General features: G+C 36.5%; 1 protein-coding gene across 1 annotated transcript in view; it reads right to left on the bottom strand.

Annotated features, from left to right (window-relative positions):
• Positions 1 to 6,819, bottom strand: part of LOC137616449 (rho GTPase-activating protein 39-like) — a 78,690-nt gene extending 71,871 nt beyond the window's left edge. Inside the window, exons 1-2 of the mRNA XM_068346217.1 lie at positions 6,815 to 6,819; positions 1,236 to 1,374 (exon numbers count right to left, since the gene is read on the bottom strand). Coding sequence (XP_068202318.1) covers positions 1,236 to 1,374; positions 6,815 to 6,819 — 144 coding nt within the window. The remainder of the gene's footprint in view (positions 1 to 1,235; positions 1,375 to 6,814) is intronic.
• Between the last annotated feature and the right edge of the window lie 5,681 nt (positions 6,820 to 12,500).

The raw sequence follows: 12,500 nt of genomic DNA, 5'->3' as shown, positions 1-12,500 counted from the left end.
CCTTTACAAAAAAAACAAGAAGAGAAATTTTCAATTCCAAAAATCTCCAAACAAAAACTTTAAAAAAACAAGAGGAAGATAAATTTTTCAATTTCAAAAATCTCCAAACAAAAACTTTAAAAAAAAAACAAGAGGAAGAGAAATTTCTCAATTCCAAAAATTTCCAAACAAAACCTTTAAAAAAAAACAAGAGGAAGAGAAATTTTTCAATTCCAAAAATCTCCAAACAAAACCTTTAAAAAAACAAAAGGAATAGAATTTTTTCAATGACAATAATGTCCTGAGAAAAACTTTCAAAAACAAGAGGAAGATCAATTTTTCAATTCCAAAAACCTCAAAATAAAAATTTTTAAAAACAGAGGAAGAGAAATTTTTCAGTCCAAAAACCTCAAAAAACATTTAAAAACAAGAGGAAGATAATTTTTCAATTCCATAAATCTCCAAACAAAAACTTTAAAAAAAACCACCGGGAGAGAAATTTTTCAATTCCAAAACCTCAAAAAAACTTTTAAAAACAAGAAGAGAAGAGAAATTTTTCAATTCCAAAAACTCCAAACAAAACCTTTGAAAAAAAAAACAAGAGGAAGAGAAATTTTTCAATTCCAATAATCTCTGAACAAAAATTTAAAAAAAAAAACAAGAGGAATAGATATTTTTTCAATTCCAAAAATCTTCAAACAAAACCTTTAAAAAAAAGAGGAATTATTTTTCAATTCCAAAAATCTCTGAACAAAACCATTAAATACAAAAAAAAAGAGGAAGAGAAATTTTTCAATTCCAAAAACCTCCAAACAAAACTTTTAAGAAAACAAGAGAAATTTTTCAATTCCAAAAATCTCCAAACAAAACCTTTAAAAAAAAAAGAAGAGAAATTTTTTAATTCAAAAAATCTCCAAAATAAAACTTAAAAAAACAAGAGGAAGAGAAATTTTTCAATTACAAAAATCTCTGAACAAAACCTTTAAAAAAAAACAAGAGGAAGAGATATTTTTCAATTCCAAAAATCTCCAAACAAAACCTTTAAAAAAAACAAGAGGAATGGAATTTTTTCAATGACAATAATGTCCTGAGAACAAATTTCATAAACAAGAGGAAGATAAATTTTTCAATTCCAAAAAATCTCCAAACAAAAACTAAAAAAAAAAAAGAGGAAGAGATATTTTTCAATTCCGAAAATGTCCAAACAAAACCTTTGAAAAAAAAAAAAAATAAACCAAGAGGAACTCAGTCCCTACCTGCAACTTAGCCAATGGGATGATGTCACAGTTCTGAGGTCGGTGCCACACCGTCTTCTGTGAAGTGGCGTTGTAGTAATAAAAACGAGATGTGTTGGTGTCGAATAACTCCCACCACTGGTTGTCATCGAATTTCTTCCTGAAAAAGACCAAGAGGAGAAAGAGGGGTTAATTATATGGTATTCACTTCATATAGGCATAATGGCTTTCTGGATAATAAAGAAAGATATGTTATCAACTAATCTAGGGACAAGGTAAAATGAGAAAAAAATAACGTGAGGGGACACACACTATATATCTATCTATCTATCTATCTATCTATATATATATATATATATATATATATATATATATATATATATATAATATATATATATATATGTGTGTGTGTGTGTGTATTAGTTTGGTAATTGAATAGACATAATTGCCTGAACAAGCCACTGATCTGTGAACTACAGTACTCAAAAAAGCCAAATGGAAGTTATGACAATCATCCTGATTTTTGTGAATTTTGAAATAGTTTAATGCATAAATGTAGATTCAATCAATCCCGAAATGGGGTATTTACTGTCTAAACATGAGGGATTTGAACCCGAGAGCAATAAAAATCCAATTTCTTGTTCAATGAAGCCTCGAACACACTGAACTTACCAAACGTCGAGACATCCGATGTCATAAAGACCCCTTTGTTGGTAATCGTTGGTCTTTTCTCTATTGCTGATCCACCATAATTTGATTTCCAAACATGAAAAAATGGAAGGAGGTAGATTTTACTTGTCTCTCTCCAATAAAAAAGTTCTCAAGTTAAAAAAAGATAAAAAAAAAGGTAAAGTTGGTGCCTTCTTGTTTCGGGATATATGCTAAAGCAGCCGTTTTATCTGAATGTAGTTATAACGTTTTGTTCCACAGCCTCTTCTGATATAACTAATGTTTTGAATACTACCAGTCGTTAAAGGCAATGTATGGGATATGTGAATGCCTGCGATCAAGTTCCTGATAGATAACTTGTTTCTGCATTTATGCTAAAACAACTGTTTTGTCAGAATATACAGCTATAACTCTTTCTTCCACGATCTCCTCTGATACAAATATGGCTGTGAATACAACTAATAGCTAGAGGCAATGTATGTGGCTATGTGACTACAGACGACCAAAATCTGGTAGGTTATGACTTTCCAAAGGAGCACCCCAACCTACCAGACGCACCACAGTACAGAAAGGTCCAGAAGGTCCAGGCGACCAAAATCTGGTAGGTCATATGAAGAGAATAAGAAGAAGTTTTGGAAAGAAGTGAAGAGAGTAAGGAAGGCTGGCGCAAGAATTGAAGAGACAGTGAAAGATGGAAATGGAAGGTTGTTTAAAAGGAGAGGAGGCAAGGAAAAGGTGGGCGGAATATTTTGAAAGTTTGCTGAATGTTGAGGATAATAGGGAGGCAAATATAACTGCTGTTCCAGGTGTTGAGGTGCCAGTGATGGGAGATGAGAATGAGAGAGAGATAACAATAGAGGAAGTGAGGAGAGCACTAGATGAAACGAGAGTAGGAAAAGCATCTGGTATGGACGGTGTGAAAGCTGAGATGTTGAAGGAAGGGGGTGTGACTGTACTTGAATGGTTGGTGAGATTGTTTAATATGTGTTTTGTGTTGTCAATGGTACCAGTAGATTGGGTTTGTGCATGTATTGTACCACTATATAAGGGTAAGGGAGATGTGCATGAGTGTTGTAATTCAAGAGGTATTAGTTTGTTGAGTGTAGTTGGAAAAGTGTATGGTAGAGTACTGATTAATAGGATTAAGGATAAAACAGAGAATGCAATCTTGGAAGTACAGGGTGGTTTTAGAAGAGGTAGGGGTTGTATGAATCAGATTTTTACAGTTAGGCAGATATGCGAGAAATATTTAGCAAAAGGTAAGGAGGTGTATGTTGCGTTTATGGATCTGGAGAAAGCATATGATAGAGTTGATAGGGAAGCAATGTGGGATGTGATGAGGTTATATGGAGTTGGTGGAAGGTTGTTGCAAGCAGTGAAAAGTTTATACAAAGGTAGTAAAGCATGTGTTAGAATAGGAAATGAAGTGAGTGATTGGTTTCCGGTGAGAGTGGGGCTGAGACAGGGATGTGTGATGTCGCCGTGGTTGTTTAACTTGTATGTTGATGGAGTGGTGAGAGAGGTGAATGCTCGAGTGCTTGGACGAGGATTAAAACTGGTAGGCGAGAATGACCATGAATGGGAGGTAAATCAGTTGCTGTTTGCGGATGATACTGTACTGGTAGCAGACACAGAAGAGAAGCTTGACCGACTAGTGACAGAATTTGGAAGGGTGTGTGAGAGAAGGAAGTTGAGAGTTAATGTGGGTAAGAGTAAGGTTATGAGATGTACGAGAAGGGAAGGTGGTGCAAGGTTGAATGTCATGTTGAATGGAGAGTTACTTGAGGAGGTGGATCAGTTTAAGTACTTGGGGTCTGTTGTTGCAGCAAATGGTGGAGTGGAAGCAGATGTACGTCAGAGAGTGAATGAAGGTTGCAAAGTTTTGGGGGGCAGTTAAGGGAGTAGTAAAAAATAGAGGGTTGGGCATGAATGTAAAGAGAGTTCTATATGAGAAAGTGATTGTACCAACTGTGATGTATGGATCGGAGTCGTGGGGAATGAAAGTGATGGAGAGACAGAAATTGAATGTGTTTGAGATGAAGTGTCTGAGAAGTATGGCTGGTGTATCTCGAGTAGATAGGGTTAGGAATGAAGTGGTGAGAGAGAGAACGGGTGTAAGAAATGAGTTAGCGGCTAGAGTGGATATGAATGTGTTGAGGTGGTTTGGCCATGTTGAGAGAATGGAAAATGGTTGTCTGCTAAAGAAGGTGATGAATGCAAGAGTTGAGGGGAGAAGTACAAGAGGAAGGCCGAGGTTTGGGTGGATGGATGGTGTGAAGAAAGCTCTGGGTGATAGGAGGATAGATGTGAGAGAGGCAAGAGAGCGTGCTAGAAATAGAAATGAATGGCGAGCGATTGTGACGCAGTTCCAGTAGGCCCTGCTGCTTCCTCCGGGGCCTTAGATGACCGCGGAGGTAGCAGCAGTAGGGGAGTCAGCATTATGAAGCTTCATCTGTGGTGGAAATGTGGGAGGTTGGGCTGTGGCACCCTAGCAGTACCAGCTGAACTCGGTTGAGTCCCTGATTAGGCTGAAGGAACATAGAGAGTAGAGGTCCCCTTTTTGTTTTGTTTCATTGTTGGTGTCGGCTACCCCCCAAAATTGGGGGAAGTGCCTTGGTATATAGATAGATAGATGACTTTCCAAAGGAGCACCCCAACCTACCAGACGCACCACAGTACAGAAAGGTCCAGACGACCAAAATCTGGTAGGTTATGACTTTTCAAAGGAGCACCCCAACCTACCAGACGCACCCCAGTACAGAAAGGTTCAGACGACCAAAATCTGGTAGGTTATGACTTTCCAAAGGAGCACCCCAACCTACCAGACGCACCACAGTACAGAAAGGTCCAGACGACCAAAATCTGGTAGGTTATGACTTTCCAAAGGAGCACCCCAACCTACCAGACGCACCACAGTACAGAAAGGTCCAGGCGACCAAAATCTGATAGGTTGTGACTTTCCAAAGGAGCACCCCAACCTACCAGACGCACCACAGTACAGAAAGGTCCAGGCGACCAAAATCTGGTAGGTTGTGACTTTCCAAAGGAGCACCCCAACCTACCAGACGCACCACAGTACAGAAAGGTCCAGACGACCAAAATCTGGTAGGTTGTGACTTTCCAAAGGAGCACCCCAACCTACCAGACGCACCACAGTACAGAAAGGTCCAGACGACCAAAATCTGGTAGGTTATGACTTTCCAAAGGAGCACCCCAACCTACCAGACGCACCACAGTACAGAAAGGTAAAGGCGACCAAAATCTGGTAGGTTATGACTTTTCAAAGGAGCACCCCAACCTACCAGACGCACCACAGTACAGAAAGGTCCAGGCGACCAAAATCTGGTAGGTTATGACTTTCCAAAGGAGCACCCCAACCTACCAGACGCACCACAGTACAGAAAGGTCCAGGCGACCAAAATCTGGTAGGTTATGACTTTCCAAAGGAGCACCCCAACCTACCAGACGCACCACAGTACAGAAAGGTCCAGGCGACCAAAATCTGGTAGGTTATGACTTTCCAAAGGAGCCCCCCCAACCTACCAGACGCACCACAGTACAGAAGGGTCCAGAATCTCACAGGCGAATTAACACTTGAAGTACACGCTGGCGAACATCGAATAGGTTTACTACCTTCTTTCTTTACTTTGAGGGCTGCTTTTCAGGGGAACCCTACTCTCTACAGGAGTTTTACAGTAATTTTTTAACCCTTTAACACTCAATGGACTACCGGCACTTCTTGCAAAACTCTGTTATTTACATGTTTTTGCATATTTTTGATAACTTTATGAGAAACTTCAGGCATTTTCCAAAAGAATGAGACCAACCTGACCTCTCTATGACCAAAATTAAGCCTGTTAGAGCAATTTAGAAAAAAAAATATTTAGCAAAATATGCTCGAAATTTAACCTTACCTTAGGCTTGAATGATCTAGGTGGACAGGGCTAAAACCGTTTTCGAATTCTTTGACCTATCAGAAAACTGGTTAATATGAAATGGAAAAAGAAACATTGCCCCCAAAATAGGTCCTCTTTCTCACTCTTAGCTCCCGTATATGCAGCTTTAGTTACAGTTCTTTTGTTTTAGGGGCTGTTTTTTTTTTCTGGTCCTATCACACGGGGAACCTTGAGCCATACAGGACCTAAAGCATCAATTTATCAGACACATTCTTATGTAATTGGCGTATCACACATCATATTGTGTGGTTATTGTGAAATCCACATTATCGAAACACTTAGAAAGCAAGAAACTATTAATTTTGTTCATGAAAACCTTAACATCTTGGGTCTTTCTGATATAATGGGAGTTTGTTGCATAGTCTCGGGGCCACATATATGAAATAAATGAAAATAATCGGGCATAAACTACCCTGATTAATTATTATATTGTTATTATATTCAGCACAACTACTTAGGATTCACTTTAGCCAACAAAAGTTCAATAACTCAACGTACTTCAAAATATATAAATTGCACAAATTTGGAACACTACAGTATTATTCCTAAGAAAAAGAATAGAGATTTTTACCTTGAATATGGCGAAAACGGAAGCACGAGAAAAAGAGGTCCAGTCTCTTCTTAGACTTCGAAAAGAATGAATTATACAGGTGATGGGCAAGTACAGTAATGAGGCAGTTTACTCGTGTTTTCGTTTTAAAGGCCGTTCGACAGACAAGTGTTTGAAGTGATGTTCGAAGGTGTGAACGGGGTATTTCGTTGTCAAACACGTTCGAATAAAGTCTGTTCTCGCCTGACTTTTGTGGGCGGGGCTTCATTGTCTACAAACCTTATGCATTTGTGGCTGATTCCACCTCTTCGAACCGTTTGACAAGCAGGTTCGACAACCGGGTTCGACGAACCATTCGGCCGTGTAAAAGCAGCTTAACCCGAATCGTTCTTTTCAGCAAGAAAAATTAAAGGCTTATAACATACGTCATGGCTTTATATTTATATATATAAATATATAGTATATATATATATATATATATATATATATATATATATATATATATACACATATAAATATAATATAATATATTATAGTTTATATTATTGATATTAAAATATTTTCATTATTCACTAATTACTTGTATATAGTTTATTTACTATTCATTTATTTCCTTTTCTCACTGGGCTACTTTCCCTGTTGGAGCCCTTGTGCATTTTCAACCAGGGATGTACCTGAGCTAGCAATATTGACATACATATACTGTATGCACATTTTATATATATATATATATATATATATATATATATATATATATATATATATATATATATATATATGAATCAAGGCTGTCAGCAAAATGGCTCAATGTTAAAAAAAATCTACTTGTATGCGATTATGTTCCTTCGTACAGTATGGAGTTTGAAACCAAGTTTTGAAAACCAAATTATTAAACCAAATACTTCATAATGAGGGCAATAAAACCACGCTGAAACATAAAAATGGCCACAGTTCTCAACATAAGATCCTGAACAGAGACTCGATTTCAACCTAAAATCCCCCGCCTTAGCCAATGACCAGCTTAACTTTTCACACAACTTTTCACACACCTACGCAAGACAGAGGACCCAAGCAAGCAATGAGTCCAGGGCAATCTACCTGCGAAAGCTGAAAGTATCACAAGCTCTTCTCCATGACTAACCCTCCCGGATGCTTGGTCAACTGATAGGTCCCGTGGGAACGAGATGTCTTACTCGAGAACAATGCTAGTTCAGGCGTATTGCTATCTTGGCGTCACCTTGCGAACTATACACTTACGATCATTTTGGCAGTAGGTGATGCAGCAATTTATGATGGGGAAAATGCTTATAGCTGATTTTGCGTTTTGTTACTTTTTTATCTTATGCTAGACAACTAGTTTTCTTAATCATAAGAAAATTAATTCATATATGACGTGTTGTTTTTACTGGAAAGATGATTTCTGTAAAATTGTATCATTAGAAAATGATAATTGATTTATTTGAGTTATTAAATAGTGTCACAACATTAATAATAATAATAATAATAATAATAATAATAATAATAATAATAACAATAATAACAATAATAATAATAACAATAATAATAATAATAATAATGACACAATAATTGAAAATAAATGACTGTTTAGTGTATACAGTATATACAGAGTATATATATATATATATATATATATATATATATATATATATATATATATATATATATATATATATGTGTGTGTGTGTGTGTATGTATGTATGTATGTATATATATATATATATATATATATATATATATATATATATATATATATATATATATATATATATCAACATCAACAAATACAGCCGTTTCTAGTCCACTGCAGGACAAAGGCCCCGGACATGTCCTTATTCAAGTCTGGGGGTTTGGCCAGTTTCATCACCACGCTGGTCAACTGCGGATTGGTGATGGTGGGAGACTTTTGTCTGAACACACAGCAAACCAACCTAGTATGGTTGGCCCTGACTAGTACAGCTTGGCTCATCATGGCGATATACAAACCCTTTAACTACGTTAGAATATCTCCAATCAGAAAGGGATGAATGGAGAAGTACTGATTTAAAAGCTCAAGATAGAGACGACTATTATTATTATTATTATTATTATTATTATCATTATTATTAAATGCTAAGCTACAACCCTAGTTGGAAAAGCAGGATGCTATAAGCTCAGGGGCCCCAACAGGGAAAATAGCCCAGTGAGGAAAGGAAATAAGGAAAAATAAAATATTTTAAGAAATCTAACCGAAGTCCTTTGCGTCAATAGGCGTAGGAAATGATGATGATGATTTTAATCCTACGACGTAGGCCAACTGCTCTTAAGCAAGATAAGCCAATCACAGAATTAAATTTTAAATCTACCCACGATTATAGGCAATTTTCCTTCTAATAAAATAGAAAATAATACGGAGTTTGATTCAAGTTAAAAAAGTTTAATAAATCACTTGAACTGATATTACTTATTCTAATAAGATTCATGACAATTTTATTATGTAAGCATGAAATGAACCTTGGAGAGAGAGAGAGAGAGAGAGAGAGAGAGAGAGAGTGAGGGAGGGTCGTTTATCTCGGTCTGGGCTGGCATTAGACGGGAATAAACAATTTAGATTTTTCCGAGCTTTGCCACGTCAAACACATACGCCCTGAAGTTAACTCCACGTCCTAGGAGAGAGAGAGAGAGAGAGAGAGAGAGAGAGAGAGAAAGGACACCATACCCATAAAAGTAACGTGGTCGTTTCGAGTATGTAAATTACCACATGGAGAGAGAGAGAGAGAGAGAGAGAGAGAGAGGGGTTAACCACACGTCCTAGGAGAGAGAGAGAGAGAGAGAGAGAGGAAAGAGAGAGAGAGAGAGGTTAACCCCACGTCCTAGGAGAGAGAGAGAGAGAGAGAGAGAGAGAGAGAGAGAGGACACCATACCCATAAAAGTAACGCAGTCGTTTCGAGTATGTAAATTACCACATGGAAGGAGAGAGAAAGAAAGAGAGAGAGAGAGAGGAGAGAGAGAGAGAGAGAGAGAGAGTACTCTCTCCATTATATTAATCTAAGGGTCACTGACTTTTACACTGGAGGAATGCTGTAATACTTGATTCTCTTCGCTTTCAAGCGCTCTTTGAAAGCGCTGGAGATGAGCTTAGCACCCACAAGGCCCTTGGCACATATATACGAAAAGCGAAGAGCAATGTAAATTGTTGAGCGTATGACCTCAATACATGTGGGACTTTATAAACATTTGCCTCTGGTTTTTTACAAAAAATTCCCTGTTGCTCTTCATTTTACGATTAAACGAGCGATAGTTTTTGACGTTGTTACTGTTTTTAGAATGATTTATTGTTAATTCATTCTCATCATTTATTTGTTTCCTTATTTCCTTTCCTCACTGGGCTAATTTTTCCCCATTGGAGCCCTTGGGCTTCTAGCATCTTGCTTTTCCAAATAGGGTTGTAACTTGGCTAGTAGTAATAATAATGAGAGTAGGGACTGAATTGTACAACTGTTTGGTTCTCCTTCAAATATTTTCAAACTTTTCCATTTCTCTCGACATTGAATCGAAATAGCGGACTCAAATTTATTCTCAGCATTTTATTTGTTTCCTTATTTCCTTTCCTCACTGGGCTATTTTTCCCTATTGAAGCACTTGGGCTTATAGCATCTTGCTCTTCCAACTAGGGTTGTAGCTTGGCTAGTAGTAATAATAATAATAATAATGATAGTAAGGACTGAATTGTACAAACTGTTTGGTTCTCCTTCGAATATTTTCAAACTTTGTTTCTCTCGGCATTGAATCAACATAGCTGACCTCGAATTTATAAATCATTTTACTGTTTTTTTTTTTTTTTTTTTTTTTTTGAAATGGTAAATGCACTATGAGTTTTAAAGTTACAGAAGCTTAAGCCTGAACAACATTTACTTGCAATCTATACACTTTTGCTTGGGCAAATCGGGTTCTGCACATACTCTGCGTATATATGATACTAACAGGCACTCTTTTGCGATGCAGTTGCATGAACCAAAATGTAAAGACACAATTTGTCCTTCATTCGTTATAATTGTTGCTAAAAACCCGTCTGAATGTTCAGTCGATGATTTTAACATCTTGCTTGAGGGTACAATCAGGCACAATATTCTGTCTGATTTCTCTTCCTCTTGTTTTGTTAAAGTTTATCATAGTTTATAAAGGAAATATTTATTTTAATGTTGCTACTCTTCTTGAAATATTTTATTTTTCCTTCTTTCCTTTCCTTACTGGGCTATTTTCCCCTGTTGGGAGCCCCCGGGCTTATAGCATTCTGCTTTTCCAACTAGGGTTGTAGCTTAGCAATTAATAATAATAATAACTCATTACCATAAAATATAATAACAATGCATTATTATTATTATTATTATTATTATTATTCTACCTATTTTGACGTTGTTACTGTTTTTAGAATGATTTATTGTTAATTTGTTCCCATCATTTATTTATTTCCTTATTTCCTTTCCTCACTGGGTTACTTGAATTTAATACGAGAGAGAGAGAGAGAGAGAGAGAGAGAGAGAGAGAGAGAGCACCTCAAAACCTCAGTCAGTAAACTCGACTAAGTCAGCTACCAAAATGTCCCTTAATCTTCACGTAAACAATTTCCTATTTGAGCCTTTTCTGTCTGAGAGCCAAAGGCAATATTGTTAAGGGGAAAGATCACTCTTTTTCACATCCATTACAATTTGTTATTACATTTTCCACATGAGAAATGTACTGTGCTGAAGCTTGCTATGCACTTAATTACATTTTGGTCTTGTCCCTGAGAATGTTCATATATTCTAAATATTGATAATGAATTAATTAAACCTTCTTTTGAGATGTGATTTTTCCTAGTTATAATCATTATTGCTATCCAAATGACAACCCTATTTGGAAAAGTAGGATGCTATAAGCCCAATGGCTTCAACATGGAAAATAACCCAGTGAGAAAAGGAAATGAGGAAATAATAATCTACAAGAGAAGTAATGGGTAATTAATATAACTGAGAAAGTTTACATGTTCTACATATTGATAATGTAATAAACTTTCATTTGAGATGTGATTTTTTCCCCTAATTATCATTATCATTATTACTAGCCAAATGACAACCCTATTTGGAAAAGTAGGATGCTATAAGCCTGATGGCTTCAACAGGGAAAATAAACCCAGTGAGCAAAGGAAATAAGGAAATAAATAAACTATAAGAGAAGTAATGGGTAATTAATATAAAATATTTCAATATCAGTCACAACGTTAAAATAGATCTGTCATATACAAACTAAGACGAGTGACTTATGTCAGCCTATTCAACCTATAAAACATTCGCTACAAAGCTTGAACTTCTGGTGTTCCACCGATTTAAATGCCATATTAGGAAGATCATTCCATAATCTGATCAAAGCTGGAATAAAATTTCTAGAATATAGTATTGAGCCTCATGATGGTGAAGGCATGACTTTACAATTAACTGTAGATCTTGTATACATTACGTACAGGGAAGATCTGAATGAAAAAGGATGGTCAGAATCATGAGAAATATTAAGCAATCTAACAACTTAGAAATTTAATAATGATGATGAGAAAAGATCTGCCTACTCATAGCTCCCAGGTGTTTGAGTAACTATTTAGGAAGCTTTTTAATCTAGTCAACAGCGTTTCGATTAATTAAACAAGAAAGCACAAACATCAGGAGAACCTCGTGAAATACCTATTGTACGTCTTGAAAACTCCATTAAAGATCTTAAAAACTTGAGATTTCTATGTGCAGATATAAAACTTATCTTTATCACCTCTCTCTCTCTCTCTCTCTCTCTCTCTCTCTCTCTCTCTAAATGCTTAAGTGAATCGCTCTACCCAAGAGCAAATGGAGTATCGCGGATGGACTAAAAAATCTTGAGGCATCCAAAATCCTTGTAAATCTCTCTCTCTCTCTCTCTCTCTCTCTCTCTCTCTCTCTCTCGACCTCTATATATTACTGCTTTCAGGACAGATACTGAATATCTCCTAATCTTTGTGGGACCCAGAATGTCATCTTCTACAAAGTTCTCGAGATAGATTTCGTGATGACCATTTTCCGATGATGTTGCTCTCTATGCGAACTTCCTTGA

This window comes from Palaemon carinicauda, chromosome 2 (genome assembly GCF_036898095.1).
Source record: "Palaemon carinicauda isolate YSFRI2023 chromosome 2, ASM3689809v2, whole genome shotgun sequence".
Taxonomy (NCBI): Eukaryota; Metazoa; Arthropoda; class Malacostraca; order Decapoda; family Palaemonidae; genus Palaemon; species Palaemon carinicauda.
Note: the sequence above shows the minus strand (reverse complement) of the source record. Positions and strands in the feature narration are given on the sequence as shown.